Below are 17,458 nucleotides of genomic sequence, written 5' to 3'. Positions count from 1 at the left end.
GCTACGAACCCAGCGCGCTTTTACCTCAAGATGAGATTCGCACTGCTCTATTATAAGGTCTCACAAAAACCGTGAAACTTAATTTTTTGGCAAGACATCTTTAGTTTAAATTATCCCTCTCATTCAGCTACAAAATGAGAAACAACACAAACAACAATATTTTTGCTTCGGGCGGATTTTTAATCTGATCTCGTCCTAAACATAATTGTTTACTGGTTCTCTGAAACACAATGCCATTATTGTAGTGCGCGCTCAACGGACCCACTTTCACCTGTTTCCATATCCAAATAGCACGAAAGGACTTTTGAGTAGTTATTGGGGTTACGACGCACTCAGCTGCTGGGGCTACATAGCGTCGCCTGCCTCTCGCCCTGGCAGGAGCGGTGGGCACAAAATCGAACCCGTACTTCTGGTTTCCCATACGCATAGCTTAAAGGGAGCATTTCACGTTTATATGAGGTTTGAACTGAATAGTCGTATGGAAGATCATTTAGCGCAGTTCAAAGCCCTGCCCTTTGTAAGACCTAGACCCCTCTAGTTCCTGAACTGCACGCCCGCGAAGATGTGTAACCTTTTCCAGGGAGACTTGCTCAAGGTCACCCAAATATCCATGACGCTACAATAACGTAATTAAAATTATGTTATTCCATTAGTCACGAGCCGATGAAGGCCAAGAAAATAAAATTATGGAGTTGTTCATTTCTGGCTTTCTTGAGTACGATTTTCAAGTATAACGGCCGTTGATTGACTTTAAATCAATGTTGTGCAAGGGACAATGGCATATTCGTACAATGACGTATCGAGGAGCATATTTACTAAACAGAAGACTTGTGTTGTCTCGATCAGCCTTTTCCATTTAAAAGTATACCATTAGCTCTAAGTGAGCTTCTTTCATCATGATTGATGCATGTTCCAATTTGTCAAATGTGAGGCATTCAATTGGCGGTCCATTTAATATCCACATGGATATTCTACACCACAGCTACAGCAAATTCAGTTTGGGCCTAAGTACTTCATTAAGAATCCCGTCCCTCAGTCACCCACAACCAAAAATACGTGCCGCGGCCTATGGCCGCCACATATGATTCCCTTCGGCGTCCCAAAGCGGCCTCTAGAGGGTCGCTTTTACTTTCCGATCTGAAGTGGCACAGCCCTCTAGTCCTCTAAATCCACCCCTGCATGATAGCACTTGCTGCCTGAATCAAATACTGTTTTTTAATGGTATAAAAATGTAGAGCATAATTTGCCCTTCAACAAAGTAAGGGAGATTTAGTCTATTCAAGAAAAATTAGGGTAGTTTGTCGAACTCTCGGCTCGGCCCCGATCATTATAAAAATCGGCATTTCTGTGGCACTGCGATGATGAGCGGGGCAGTAGAACAAATGAGTCTTGCTTGAACTGATGCCATTTTCACGCTGAACGGCCCAAATTAGTCTAATTGGGCTCTCAAGCTTTCAGAAAGCCAACACCTTTGGAGCTTCTGACTGCCGCGTCATGCATTTTTTGGCTACTTAACTCCATTTTCTTAGGTAGATTGCACATGAAAATTAAAGGCATTTGTATGTAGACTGCATGATCAGGTCTTATATTTCTGCAACTTTGCGATGCCAGCCTGATCGAGGACGTGCCAGTGCAGATTGCTCGGTTCGGCGGAAGTAGAATTTGCACACTGTCCGCCGTAATTGCAACAGGCTCATGCCCGTCCCCGCCCCCTCCTGCTGTCTGCCGACGGTAGAGGAGCCAGGCGTTTGCATAGACATGTCGGCCGCGTGTGCTAAAACCGTTTGAGCATGCGAGCCTGTTTGAGCATGCAAACACACTGTTAAGTCCCAAGTTCTTATTAAGGCAATCGATGTCGCCCACTTCATCGTAGCGCGCTGAGATAGCTGACGGCTGGGCGACCGGCACCGTCTTTTTCTGAGTGGCCATCTTGTCGTCTGCTCCTCTGGGGAGATGCCGGCGCAGTTCGACAGCACTGTGGCCACGCTATTTTCGTGACATCTCACGGCAATGACGTTCGACTGATCTCAGCTGAGCCGAGCTGAGCTAAGCCTCGGTCAGATGATCTGCCAACTGCTGTAAAACGTGAACAAGTGGTCGATATGGATCTTGCAGCGGTACATTTTCATGCCTGGCAGTGCTTCCAGAAGCACGACCAACACGGAACTGCCCAGTCCCAAATCAGGCTGCCTAGCGACGCTGACTGCAACTGACACGTCCCGTATGTGTCTGGTCCAGTTTGCTGTCACCAAGACAAGGGTTCAAGTGGTGTCAGCCATCACGGCATAGAAATAAGGACAGGGTGAATTGTGGTGGTCAATCCACTGGAAGCCCCGGCAGGCGTGGAAATACATCACTAGCAGATTTCAGTTCTCTTTTTTGCCTACGGCCCTTTCTAAAGAGTGCAGCTATCCAAAAATCAATGATAAGGTTTCGGCCATGTCCAACCGCTTACAAGTTGTCATCCATTGGCTGATGCTCCCCGCTCCACTCTCGTTAAAAATAAAACATGGAGGCCTAGCAGACTGCACCAACGCAGCCTGTCTGGTCACACAAGTAAGTTTTTAGTAAGTTCAGTGCAAAAAGTGCAATACGAAGGTTTTGCTCTGGGAAGCGGTTTTGCAACATACATCAAACTGATGCAAGGAAATCGCAGGTCGTAACTTTGTGAATGCGTGTTGAAACGTCTAGAGTTCATAAGGTCCAGCGGTAAAAAAAAATCCGGAATCGCAGCATCCAGCGTTCACAACATCCAGAAGCCGTCCAATTTCCCGGGCAGGGGAGAGTCAGAAAGTCCAGGCTCACATCGTCCAGAACCGCAGCGTCCGGTGTTCATTAAGTCCAGCGTGCGTGACATCCATGGGTTGGGATACTGTCCCACTTCCTCGCAACCCTTCACCTAATGGTTCGGATATTGACCGATTGAAGGCTAGCGGAGCCGATTTCGCCGGCCTCAGCCGATGAGCTAAGTTATGCGGTACAGTGCTGTCTAGTCAAACCACTCTGCACGGATATGGGCAACGTTTTATTTGAGCGCACAAACTTGCCGCGTCAGCACGCCCCTGGCAGCAGGCGCATTAAATAATTCAAAACCTTGATCCCTGGCTCGTGGTATCGGAAAAAGCTGGTTACTTGGCATTAGCTGCACGGTAATCGTGGAAAGCAATTGTAGGGGTGCCTGCTGTTTGGTGTTGCGGGCTACGGATGAGGCTCTCCGCAGCATTTGGTTCCGTTATTTACTGCATGTGTTGGTGATGTTTCGCAACGCATTTTTTGAAGGAAATGATAACTGATGTGTAAGGCTGACTGATTTGATGTCTGCTCCAGGTAGGCTGGCATATATATATTCAGCTCCTGGCATGCTAACCTATATTGTTAGCGTGTTTTTTTTTTGCTGTTTCCTTTGCCTCCCCCAACCGCAAACTCTTTCACACGCTCCTGCAAACGGGATTTATTCTGAATTATACATGCCTCTGCTCTCAAAGAATGGGGGTGGGGACTGTCTCATTAGCTGAATCAGGAAGCTACTCCCTGGTGAGACACGTTCGGCAGCCCAGCCTACAAACGATTCTTTTCTTTACTTCGGTACGTTTTAAACGGAGCGTGGTCTACCGAAATAAGCTCGTTGGCTGAGCGGTGAAAATACAACGAAGAGTACCGTGATAATATGCCAACAAATTGGTTTCTCTCCGAATTTGGCTCCCTTTTTCACAAATCTGCATGGCTGCAGCCTAAGATACGGCGAAGGATAAAACCTCTGTAACTGAATAGGGAACCGCACTCCTGGTTGCGAGTAAACAGGAAGTAAAAAGCAAGCGTTGACTGCGAATGTATTCAACCGTCCTGCCAAACGTCATGCAAAACACTACGCACGTGCCGCGTTTAAAGGCGCTGTTGATTCACCATCTGAACAGTGGAGCCGAGTGTATGCCACAGCTTGTTTGCGATACATAAGCTGAATTAATTGGGAGAATCGGGAGCTTGCATTCGCCATCCACTTCATGAATCTTGACACGCTTTCTTTCTTTAAAGATACATAAGCTGAATTATTTGGGAGAATCGGGAGCTTGCATTCGCCATCCACTTCATGAATCTTGACACGCTTTCTTTCTTTTAAGCTTCAGAACCTCCTAAGAAGGGTTAGGTGGGGCAAGACGCCTCAGAAAGTGCATTTTGCTGAATATCCCTTATCATATCTTACTATCATTGCAAGCGCATTTATTTGGGCTTTCTTTGAACAGTTTCACTGATGTATGGAAAACTTACTTCCTCATTGTTCATTTCATGCGCTTCTGGGAAATGGTTTTGTAAAAGCCTGCAACTGGGACGTCTTGCCCCAACTCAGGGCAAGACACCCGGGCGTGGGGCAAGAAGCCCCGGGTATTATAAGCGCAAAGGACTTCACCAGGAATAGTGCCCCATCTAACACCAAAAGTTCAGGTCGGGGTTGAAAAAGATTTTGTGTCTACCTGCAGTCATTAAGCTAAACATTCCCACCTTGTAGACATCACCTTCCTCAACATCGAAACAGATTAGTACCAAAACAATCAACACTTATTCAGGCATCCCTGCGGTGAACGGTAGGCAAACAATAACGGTATCTCGCGCGGTAGCGTATCTGGATTACTTTCACGTAGGAACTACTCACGGCAGTGGTCGCAGACGTACACCGTCTGAGCGTCATTTGCATCAGTGCAAGTGACACAAGTCCGTCCTTTGTAGCTCCCACACTTAATCCACTCCCCACAGGAGAAGGAGAAGCGCATTGAGCATATCAGGCATGTCACGCCTTTCTCGGATTCGGGCAATGGCTTCTTTTTCGCCGGCTTTGTTTTAGTGCCTTTTGTTTTCTTGAGGTAGCTTACAAGTAGCTTCTCTTTGGACGGAGATGAAGTTAAGACCGCAGACTTCTCCGTTTTACAGGAGTGCTTTCTTCTGTCTGCCTTGGGTAATGGTGACAACTCTCCTAGCAGCGTCCTTGCAGACGCAGTCGTTCTGTTCGCTGGATCTCCTCCGCTGGGACCAACGCCGTTTACCTCGCCAGCTCTCCCGCTGCAACCAGTGTCCCCTCCGCGCCAGCTCTCCCTCTGTGACATGCGTTCCCCTCCGCGCCAGCTCTTCCTCTGTGGCATGCGTTCCCCTCCGCGCCAGCTCTCCCTCTGTGGGCATGCGTTCCCCTCCGCGCCAGCTCTCCCTCTGTGGCATGCGTTCCCCTCCGCGCCAGCTCTTCCTCTGTGGCATGCGTTCCCCTCCGCGCCAGCTCTCCCTCTGTGACATGCGTTCCCCTCCGCGCCAGCTCTCCCTCTGTGGCATGCGTTCCCCTCCGCGCCAGCTCTTCCTCTGTGACATGCGTTCCCCTCCGCACCAGCTCTCCCTCTGTGACATGCGTTCCCCTCCGCGCCAGCTCTCCCTCTGTGGCATGCGTTCCCCTCCGCGCCAGCTCTCCCTCTGTGGCATGCGTTCCCCTCTGCGCCAGCTCTCCCTCTGTGGCATGCGTTCCCCTCCGCGTCAGCTCTCCCTCTGTGGCATGCGTCCCCCTCCGCGCCAGCTCTCCCTCTGTGACATGCGTTCCCCTCCGCGCCAGCTCTCCCTCTGTGGCATGCGTTCCCCTCGGCGCCAGCTCTTCCTCTGTGACATGCGTTCCCCTCCGCGCCAGCTCTCCCGCCGCGACCAGCGTCACACTCCGCGCCAACTCCTCCGCAGGGGCCAGCGGCGTCCATCTCGCCAGCTCTTCCGCTGTGACCAGCGTCACCCTCCGCGCCGGCTCTCCCGCTGAGACCTGCGTCACCCTCCGCCAGATCTCCCGCTGGCGCCAGCGCCGTCCACCTCACCAGCTCCTCCGGTGTGACCAACATCACCCTCCGCGCCAGCTCCTCCGCTGGAGCCAGCGCCGTACACCTCGCCAGCTCCCCCGCTGTGACCAACGTCACCGTCCGCGTCAGCTCCCCTGCTGGGACCATCACTGCCTTCCGCGGCAGCTCCTCCGCAGGGACCAACGCCGTCAGTTCCATATCCACTGGGCCCTGCTTCATCCGTCAGCAGCGATGGCGCGTAGTCTTCCTCTGTGAAGACGTTTTGGTCGAAAGGACAAAGACCGATCACTTTAAAGCCCTTGATGGCCCTTTCGGGTGTTGCCAGTCTGGCCGATCAGCTGTCCAATCTCGTAGACGGTGACGCCTCTGCCTCGGCTTGTTCGCAGGTAGTTCTCTGCTGCGACGTTGTAGCCGGCTTTGAGTGACTTGAAGACGTTTCGGTCGAGAGGTTCATCTTGTGCGAAGAGTGCGGTTGCAGTGTTAGCATATGTATGTGGTGCTCCCCGGCGTAGAGAATGGCAGTAAGGTACTTGTTGGACTGATGTCCATCCAGTATGATCAGCTGGGGTTTGCTGATGCTGCTTTGCGTCCACTGCTGAAAGTGCACCAGCCACTTCAAGAACAGTTCGCCGTCCGTCCATCCTAAATCACTGGTGCCAGCGATAGACCCTGGAGGTGTCCCGTTCATGAAGCCTGTCCAGCAGACGCTTTCTCGGCCAGATCATCATCAGGAGGTATGTAATGTCCCGCGGCGCTGCAAGCAACGACCACTGTCACAAGTTCGCATCTTTCCACGCTAGTCAGCGCTCCGACGCAACGTTTCCCAAACTCGGCCAAACCCTTTGAAGGTGTCTGGACGGTGGTAACACCAGTTTTGTCCACATTCCAAACTTGACAGCTCTCGAACTTAAACTCTTCACGGAGATCTTTATAGCTCTAAGGAAAACTGAGCCACCATGTCTTTGTTGAAGCCAATCGCCCCATGGATGCTGGTTTCTTGCGGCTTTCTGAGGCTAATATCTGAGTTGCGGTTCAGAAAACCACATAACCGTTCTTTTCCGGCGGATCCATCGCGAAACGGATGCGGGAGTTTCATACGTTCAGCCGTCTGAAATGCCAGCTTCCGTACGTCCAAGGAAGTCGAGCCAAAAAGGTGACTTTCTATCTCAAGAATGTGTTCTTTGAGAGCCATTTCCACATCGGAAGGGAACACTGTGTTGTACCTTCCAAGATGCTGTTCTCCCGGACGTCTCCTGTTACCGTCGCGATGACGTCCAAGTGTTCTGAGCGGCACACCATATTTGCGTGACACCTCCCGCACACCCAGTCCTTTTCTGAGATCATCCAGAGATTTTTCTAATGGCAATTTCCGCATATTTCATATCCTGTGATTTTCGTTTGAATGTCCGCACCATGCCTGAAACAAAAAATCATTCTTATTGCACGCTGCCCAAATACAATACAAACAACAATATGGCTGTTAAGATTAAACACATTTCCAAGTTTAAAAGGTGAATCAATTACCAATATCATTATCTTCCTGCAACTATATTTTCTCAAAATTCTGTCGCTTAAAAGTTTCAAAATAATTACCCAGATTTAACTATGGCCAACTAGTCATTTAAAGCCGATATAACAGGAAATTAGCAATAAGAGGCACAAAGGGGGCAAGACGCCCCATGAGGCTTTTTTACTCACGACCTACTGTGGCGTTTTACCCCGACCAGTCCTTTGGATAGAAAGCGGCGCCAATAACGACATCGAACACGCCTCAACACCAAACAGTAAGGTAATTTCGGGTTCAAAGTATGATCTCTTGATATGTCTTAACGATCCTGAACTTAAGTGTGGTATAAACGGTTTCCTTAATTTAGCATCGGAACCTAAGAATAGAAAAACACTCACAAACACATTTTTACCTTTATCTCTCCAACGCGATCCACCAGGTTCGTCGCTATCTGCCAGCGTACTGACTGCATTTTGTTTGTTTAACAGAGCAGAAAGTGTTTCCCGGAACTTTGTAATTCCAAGATATTTTGATGGGGCGTTTTACCCCGGCTTGCCCCACGTTATCCTATAGAATTTGGGGTTCAGCAACACAGTCTGGAATTTATCGAGGCGGGCGCAGTTCTCGCCGCAGAGGGGTGATGGTGGCATGGTGGTTAGTGGTTAGGGTGCTCAGCTCTGGACTTTTCTATCCTGGGATGGAGTCCTGGCCAGACCACTACCGCATCCCACGTACCTAATGCCTGATAAATGCATAATAGAGGCGTTCCGCCTCGAAATAGCCATAGCAGCCGGTGAGGCGTAAAGCCCCAATCGGTATTACAGCCAGTCCCGAAAAACAAACCGCCACCCGCCAGATTTGCAGGCAAGGCTTCCGCTCAATCACTGTATTTGTGTGGGAATAATAATGTGCAATGGGTTGGACGCGGAGCTCGGACACACAGGCTAGCACAGAGGTTGCCCAGCTCGACGGCCCGGCCGGCAGCCACGCCCGAGCGGGCCGGCGGACGAGGCAGCCTGGGCGCCAAATGAAGAACGCATTCACGCGCGCGCGGTCCCTCGCCCGAGAACCGAATCCCGCCACACGCGCGCGAGGCCGCGCCGTCCGTGGGGAAGCCCGTCCGCGGTCACGCCGCCATTTTCGCGTCAGAGCCCGAGGCCCCTGACTCGGTATCACTCGGTTCGCCGCGATACACATCCCGGCAGACCGGACATCTGGACATGTCGGACATCCCGGGATCTCGGTCGTGCTGGACCGCAGCCGCCCCCCCTCCCCCCCCCCCCTCCTTCTCCCTGACGGGCACCTTAGTGGAATAGCCTCGTGTCAGTCAGTAAGCAGCACCGGACAGGGTCCCTCGTTTTCTCTACGGCCTAAATGGGTCGAAGTGGCATCCCTGTGTCATTCATCTACCCATTACCCGCTACGGGGGACGGACGTAGGGAACGTAAAGGTACTTCAGCCCCAATCGAGAAATGCATGGGGTCTCAAGTCTTGGCTGAAAGTTCTATTGGGGCCTGGCTGTTGAAGGGTGGGGGAAAGGGCGATGGGTCTAGGAACCCCCAGGAGGAGCTCTTTTCGGCACCGTTATGGCCAAAAAAATTACAGCACTTAATGAGGACAAAACATAATGCCAAATAAAGATTCTGACAACATCGCAGCGGCGTCTAGTAGTCCAGGAAGCCCCCTCTGGTAAAATCGTGTGACCCCTCCGGCCGCTCAGTCTGGACATTCTGGTTGCCAGAGGTGCACTGGTATTTAAGGGTCCTTACAAGTACTTAGACCTCTATTGCCCCTCAAAATATTGACACTAAGATAACTGGGAAACTACTGGGACACCCTTGGTCGCTCAGGGATCGCATTCACCGCTCAGGTACCTCCAGTAGCGCACACAAGAGATGTGCAGGGGCCCGCGCCCCGCCCCCTCCCGCCTTAGGGCGCTGGGGACAGACGATCAAAAACCCGGTTCGTGTCTCCGAAGAACCTGAAGGGCTCGGTGGAGATCGCATTAGGAATCCCGGCCGTGCGGCGCGGGTCCGCATAACCAGTATTATTTGTGCATATTACAAAAAAACTTTTGTATGTAGGTATAAGATTCAGGTAAAAACAAACACGATATAAATTGCGTAAGCTGTTCAGTGCATTAGCGAGGAACATTATTCATATAGATAAGACAACAGTTATTCCTCAGAGAAAAAAACAGAAGAATGGAAATGTAGTTGGGTTGATACTTCGGCAACATGCCTTTATCTAAACATTAGCGGAAGAGGAATCAAAATTGCCTGCCGATGATCCTGCTCGATTTTCAGGGTTTTTTAAACAGCAAGCCACAGTTTGTACAGGACACCAACATTCAGGCGATTAAACAAAGAGCGATTGCCAGCCGTTACCACGATACAGTGCTTATCTTACAATTAGAATGCGCAAACATACGTGTACACACAAACGAATTTAAGCAAATAGGCATCACGCATCACGTTTGATTCGAACATGCAAGCAAGTTGAAGTAAACAGGCATCACACATCGCCCATCAGTTATACATGCAAAAGAATTCAATTGAATAGCTATCGCACATCACACGTCAGGTATCACTTACACAAGTAAACGATTTTTAACCAGGAGACATCACACATAAAGGCACATATCACGTTCACATAATCAACCACAATGAGCCCCACTCGCTTGATGACAGGCAGGCTGGCGCGAATGAAAATGGCGCAAAAGATCAGCTGATCGGCCAGGGCAACCGATGGCCGTACCCGCGTAAGACTACGGTGAACCAGACTTCGCATGAGGCCAAGGGAAATATAACCACGATACAGGTATACATATATATATATATATATATATATATATATATATATATATATATATATATATAAGTATATATATATCACGGATGTGATAAGAAAAATATTTAATATGCTCAGTTCGTTTTATTGTTTTGCTAAGTCCTTGGTAATGGAGGTAGGTGCACCGTGTGCTCGGGACAAGGGCAACAGAGGGCACTTTGAACGGTGCTTATTGCAAATGCTCTTGAAACGGGATGAGCGATGCAGTATGCCATAGGGGTCTAGCAGCGGGCCGTATGTAGCAACACAGCGTGCGTACCTGTTCGCGTGCGTACCTGAACCGCTGATGGGTACCTGTTGACTTGAAGGGCATGCGCTTAGAGCCTGCGTGAGGAGAGTTTAGAGGCAGCATGGCCCAGTACACATGTCTCGTGCGAAGGAGGCACCAGCTACATAGCATGTACAAACAACACTTTTCGGAACATATAATTGGGTTTTGCAGTCATAAGCACAACACGGTATATAATCAGATCCTCACCAAAGTGACATCGATGGGGCGTATGGAGCAGAGTGACAAATTGGGAAGAAATAGCGAGCCACGCTTTGAGCCGATGAGGTGATAAGGTGTGTCTTGTCAACCGACCTTGACCAGTGGCGGATCCAGAGTGGTAGGGAGTGGGGGGGATAGGGCTATGCCCCCCCCCCCTCCCCGTTCCTTGGGGCGAGAGGGCAACAACATATCATGGTCAAACTATCAAGGGGTAGCAAAATCCTCATTTCGAATTCACACGACCTTTATTTTCAACAGGCCTCAAAATGTCACGGGCAACACAAACAACCACACATATTTATTTTCAATAGGTGCTCAAATCCGCGTACACCATAACCGCCCCAAAAACCTTCAGTCTCCAAGGGCACCAAATTTCAGGGATGTAGCATCGTTGTGCCTCCCACCCTGTCGAAATCCTGGATTGGCCCCTTGGGCTAGGGGGCACCAAAAATGGTCAGTTTGGGGCACCATAAATTTCACTTACGGCACTGCAACCTTTACTTCAAAAAGCCCCTCTATCTAAATGGGCAATTCAAATTTCCCAAAGCTTTGGTTTTAAATAGGGTTCAAAACCCATGGACATCACTATATCTATGCCTTTCACACTTGGAAAATTCTCAATCTGCCTGTTCCATGGAGAGAGCACCAAAAACTTCATTACCGGACATCTTAGCTTTTACTTTCCAGGGGCACATACTTCCTTAGGACACCACAAAACAGGGGCGGGTCCAGAGGGGGGGGAGGGGCCATGGGCCTTTTTCTCTCCCCCTTGGGCCCAAGGAACGTTTTGATGCCCCGAAAAGACACCAGATCTCATCGCAAAGGGGCAACAATACATTCGTTTTCGGAACCACATAACCTATATTTTTATGAGATACCAAATTGCAGAGGCACCACGACGTTCGTGCCATGGTCTCGACGAAACCCTGCGTCGGCCCATGCAGTGAGGGAGCACCAAATCCTTCATTGCGGAGTAATGTAACCTTTTTTCAAGAAGCACCCAATTCCAGAGAGTACTAGAAAGGGTTCATTCTGAAAGAGCCATTAATTCCAGTGGCATAACTATGTCCAGCTTTCCGCCCTGATCTTGGATCAGACCCTGGGCAAGGAGGCACAACAACCGTCCTCGCGGGGCGACATCAGTCTTGATTGCCAAGGGGAACTAAATCAAAGCGGGCTATTTAAAAAGCCTAAAACCATTATTTAAAAGGCCGCCAAAATCAATTGGCGCTACAATCGCTGTGCCTTTCACGCTGGAAAAATCTGAATCGGACCGTTCAGGGGAGGGGCACCCTGTTCAGGGAAACAAGCACCAGCAGCCCCCGATGTCATTGGGGCTTTACGAGGATTCATCACAATGCCCGCGCTCCAAGGGTCCCATGGGTCCCGAATATCCTTTCTTGGCCCCTTGGGGCTGAAGATCAAGAGCCCGATTAAAGAGTCCGGATGACAGGCCAGAGGTCGTATGGAGGGATCACAGCCCGAAGGCCGGACTCTAAAATGGAAGAGTAGCTCTAGCACTGATCGGAGGCCTGTGCGACCGTGTCTCTTTTTAAAGCAACTGACTGAGAACAGCCATATCGAAAAGTCCGTTGAGCGCTATTCTGGGGTCTAGGGGTTATTTCTCAAGCAGAGACAAGGCCAATATCTCGACACGCCAGTAAGAAGGCATCCTACATTCGTCGGGAAACCTGAAACAATGAAGGAAGCACATTGCTGGTCAGTAACCACAGTCCCTGGCAGGAGACCATGTGTCGGCAATGAGCCCCAACCAGGAGCACATTTGCTGAATAGGGAAAATGATGGGCCCCCGTATGTCAAAGGGTCTTTTGTGCTGGTCTGGTCTGGACCCTCCTGACAATGAAAGGATTCATGAGAAATGACAAAAGGGGTTCACATGTACAATGAGACAGTGGCGAGGCCTGTGCCAGCCAGGGTAACAAGAACCGTACGAGAGATCCTCTGCACCATTTCATTCAGAGACTGATAAGGCGAATTAGTGTCTCGACGCCAATTATTGGACGTCCTGTGCCAGTAATCTGTTTGCATCAGCGAAGGCCCCTGCGCCGATCCGTTGCTGGATATCTCAGATAGAGAGCCAGCCGCATCGAGGAGGGGACCGGGCGTGATGCATCCCTCTGAAGCTCTCCGTACGGTCCTGTGGGCTATCACTGGACTAAAAGACGCGGGGGACTTTAGGATGAGACGTAATGTCTTCAGCTGCTGACCAGAACGTGTTACCAATGCGATTTAGTTGGCTGACTAGTTGATTTTCTGAACGGACTCAGCAGTTGCAGCATTACAAGGAGGAGAGATTGCGCCATTGTGACTTTCCACTTCGTCTTCCCGTAATCCGTCCCCGCTATCAATTTAAAAATTGCACAAGTGAAACATCCGGCCCGGGACACCCTTTACACGCATACCCATCGACTTCATAACGTGTTGGAAAGTACCGATTTCGATACGTGGTCATTTCCACCCGGCTGTTGACTATGCAAATACATGGAGCTTGTTCAAGTTAGGCGGACCATGGTGGATCCTCTCATTTTAAGGCTAAGTATTTAATATTTTGAACATGGCAACATACACTTAAATTGGCTGCTAAATACCACCAAAATTGAGCACAAGCTTCACTCCTAGTTTATTTACGGTTTGCCGGATGTTTGATGAGATCAGCTGATAGCTGAGGACTAATACAGAGTTTTTGCTCAGTTGCAAGGGAACACGGAATATCCTATCCTTCAAACCGTGTTAAAACGTAAGGTACAAGTATAAAAATCGTCGCAAACTCAATAAACAACGGAAATACGATGCACGACGTCGGCGGCGTGCAAATGATGTTCGACAATGGCAAGAACATCATCGACATTCATCAATCAAGAACATCAACATCAAGAACATCATCAACATCAACAAGAGCAACAACAACAAGAACAACATCAAGAGCATTCATCGGCGTAATCTGCATAGTCGGAAATTTAGTGATCAGACGGTAAGAAGTAAAGCCCCAATCAAAACGGGTCAGATTTAGGTCTCCGTCAACGGCGTAAGCCCTCCTATAATATAGGAAAACTCGAGACCAATCAGGACGGCACCTGAGCAATTCGAAAGTGCCGTAGCAGGCCAGCAAAGAGATTCCAGTCAACGGCGAATGGTCCCCATAACAGGCGAGAAGAGCCTAACACCAATATGGTTCCCTGAACGATCGGGAGCACCCCGGCAGGCTAACATATGGAGTGCAGCCGGAGTGCAGTATCCCCTGAACAAAGGACAATAACCGACGACCAGTGTAAAATGAATTAACGCCCCTGTGTGATCAAGAGTGCCCGGACAGGCTAACAAAGAGAGCTCTGACAAGTGAAGGGTCCTCAGCAAATAAGCTCAAAAAGGAAAGAGCCATTGGTCAATGAAGAGGGCCCCTGAGCATCGAGTGTCTTGGAGCGTTACCTTATAGTGGGCCCAGCAACAGCACGGGGTCATCCAAGCCCCATGTGGTGGAACAAATAAGTTGAAAGAACCCGATATGAAGAACCCGATACCAAGATGAAGGGCCCGTGAGCAGCCTAGTGTACCCCAGCATTTGGGGCCCTGGCAGCGGCGGCGGGACGGGAGAGCCCGCTTACCCCGCGGACGCAGCGGTCCCCGCCGAACCCACGCCGCCCGCCATGTCTCCGGCCGCGCCGCCGCCCGGCGCGTCTGCGACCAGTCTGCCGGTGAGCCCCGGTGCGCGGCCGCGCCCAGGCCGGACACGGTCGCCAGGCGTCTTGGCAATTTATAGAAACCATGCTTCACTATACGCGTCACGTGTTGCTGTTGTACAGGACTCAAAAATGCTTCTCTAGTGTTATTTAGCGGCAGGAATCCAAACTAGCCTGGTTGCCATGAATACTGGACGTCTTCAACACTGGATTTTACGACTCTGGACTTTGCGGCTCTAGTCGCTGCGTACCTGGACCTTATAAGTCCCCCAATGGGCACGGAACTGGACGCATTTTGGACGTTATTGACGCTGGATTCTGCGATTCTGGACGATATGATCACTGGATGTTTCGGTTGCACTCCAACTTTACTTTGTATTGGAATTTCATCCATTAGCCGTAAGCTTTCGTCCGTTAAGTTGGCCAAATTGCTTGTCTTTTATACGTTTTTTATGGAACTTCTTTCATCAGATTATGGTTATGGTATGCCTTGGCGCAAATGGCTTATCTGATGGGCTGTTCAGGGAACATACACAGGTGAATATAGAATGTTTCACAGACCACGGAAATCAGGATTATTCAACTTTCCCGATAACGATGGCAAGCTAATGTTTTAGAGCATAATGTCCGTGAAGTTAGCGATTTATTCGGCGATTGGTCAAGCGATGAGCTCGGACTTCTCTGAAAATAGGGCAGGTGGTCAAATACAGCAAAAATCATCAAAAATGATATTTATTTTGCAATACAATGCGATCCTCAAGGTCAAAAGCAAGGTCTTACGACGCGAACTCTATATCACCAAAAAATATCCTACTGATTTTGAATTTGCAAACATTGAAATATTTTCAGGCGCAAGAACTTGCGTCACAAATTTGTGACCTATCGGCCATCTTTCAAGGTCAGATTCAGGCTTAAAGGCCGGGAAACTCGATATAATACAAAATTTCGGCCAATTTAAACTTTTCAAGCTTCAGAATGTTAACAAGGGCAAGAAGTAGCGTCCACGAAAAAGTCCTGATCTTTTAAAGTCACCGTTCAGGGTTAAATTCAGGGTCCAAGGGGAGCCATCGAAAGGTCCAGGATCGCGGCATCCACTGTTCATATCGTCCCGAGAAAACGTCCAATTCCGTGCCCATTGGGGGCGTTCATGAGGTCCAGGGACGCAACGTCCACAGTCGCAAAGTCCAGAGTCGTGAAGTCCAGTGTTCAAAACGTTCAGTATCCATGACAACCAAGCTTATTTGGATTCTTGCCGCTAGATAACACTACAAAAGCATCTTTGAGTCCTGCCGCTACTTCCCTCTTTTGTCAACAGACGGCACAGTCAAACTGGATTCCACTGACCACGTGATGCGTACAGTGAAGCATGGTTACTATAAATTGCCTAGGCGCCTGGCAACCGTGTCCGGCGTGGGTGCGGCCGCGCCCCGGGGCTTACCGACGGACTGGGCCCAGCTCGGCGGGGACCGCTGCTCCTGCGAGATAAGTGGGCTCTCCCTCACCGCCGCTGCTGCCTGGGTCCCAAATGCCAGGGTACACGCGGTGACTCAGGGGCCCTTCATATTTGTATCGGGTTCTTTCCACTTGCTTGGAGTACCCCGTGCTGTTGCTGGGGTCCCATATAAGGTAACGGTCAGAGGCACTCGATGCTCAGGGGCCCTCTTCATTGACCTATGGCTCCTTCCTTTTTTGGATTATTTGCTGGGGATCCTTCACTCGTCAGAGCTCTCTCTGTTAACCTGACCGGGCAACCTTGATCACACAGGGGCGTTAATTCATGTACACTGGTCTTCGGCTAGTGCCTTTGTTCAGGGGATCCTGTACTCCGGCCGGACCCTATATGTTAGTCCTGCCGGGGTGCTCCCGATCGTTCAAGCGTCCCACCATATTGGTGTCAGGTTCTTCTCGCTTGTTATGAGGACCCTTCACTGTCACTAGAGCCTCTTTTTTGAAATGCCACGGCATTTTCGATTGCTCAGGTGCCGTCCTGATTGGTCTCGGGTTTTTCACTACAGGAGGGCCTACGCCATTGACGGGGATCTAAATCTTAATTATTTTTATTTGGGCTTTACTTCGTACCGACTGATGACTGAATTTACGGCTGTGCCGATTACACCGATGAATTCGTTGTTGTCATTGTCGAACATAATTTTACACGCCGCCGACGTCGTGCATCTTATTTCTATTTCTATTGAATTTGTGACGATTGTTATGTGTTACGATTTGTGACGATTGTAATTTGTGACGATTGTTATACGTTATCGTTACGTTTGAATATATTTTTTGAGGATAGAATATTCTGTATTCCCTTGTAACAGACAAAGCAAAACTTTGCATTAGTCCCCAGCCATCAGCTGGTCTCATCAACTACCCGGCTAACCATGTATAAGCTAAGAATGAAGCTCGTGCTTGATTTTGATTGTATATAGGAGCCAATTTAAGTGTATGTTGCTATGTTTTCGTCGAAATACTTAGCCTTAAAATGACAGAATTCATTATGATCCGACGAAAATGAACAAACTCCATGTATTTGTATACAAAGCACGCCTAGTTTGCTAGGTTGTGCGCAGTAAGCTAGGTTCTCGTATACGAACTGCACACATAAGAATATTAAAACTTAATGACCGGAATACAAGGATATTTGCTGGATACAGACCTGCACTCTAGGGAGCCCGCAAAGGAAGAGGCCTTCTTCAGTTTTGTAGCATTTTCGCAGTGGACATGTGTGGAGATATAGTTACCAGTGAAGTTTACTACACTAAACTACTACTACTGCTTTCCGATCGTTCCAATATTGTGTAATGTATGCCCGACCGGTGCTTTTCACCGATGGCAATAGCGTTATATAATGATATATACAGATATCGAGAGAAGAGAGAGAAGAGGAGAGAGAGAGAGAGAGAAGAGAGAGAGAGAGAGAGGAGAGAAGAGAGAGAGAGAGAGAGAGAGAGAGAGAAGGAGAAGAAGAGAGAGAGAGAGAGAGAGAGAGAGAAGAGAGAAGAGAGAGAGAGAGAGAGAAGAAGGAGAGATAGACGAGAGAGAGAGAGAGAGAGAGAGAGGATAGAGCGAGAGAGAGAGAGAGGAGATAGGAGAGGAGAGA

General features: G+C 49.4%; 1 protein-coding gene across 1 annotated transcript in view; it reads right to left on the bottom strand.

The window, feature by feature from the left end:
- Positions 1-15,016: 15,016 nt before the first annotated feature.
- Positions 15,017-17,458, bottom strand: part of LOC119102325 (ubiquitin-conjugating enzyme E2 R2) — a 10,573-nt gene continuing 8,131 nt past the window's right edge. Inside the window, exon 7 of the mRNA XM_037225692.1 lies at positions 15,017-15,039. Within this exon, the coding sequence (XP_037081587.1) occupies positions 15,017-15,039 (23 nt within the window). The remainder of the gene's footprint in view (positions 15,040-17,458) is intronic.

Source organism: Pollicipes pollicipes, unplaced genomic scaffold, assembly GCF_011947565.3.
Source record: "Pollicipes pollicipes isolate AB1234 unplaced genomic scaffold, Ppol_2.1 Scaffold_5724;HRSCAF=6776_pilon_pilon_pilon, whole genome shotgun sequence".
NCBI classification, from domain to species: Eukaryota; Metazoa; Arthropoda; class Thecostraca; order Pollicipedomorpha; family Pollicipedidae; genus Pollicipes; species Pollicipes pollicipes.
Note: the sequence above shows the minus strand (reverse complement) of the source record. Positions and strands in the feature narration are given on the sequence as shown.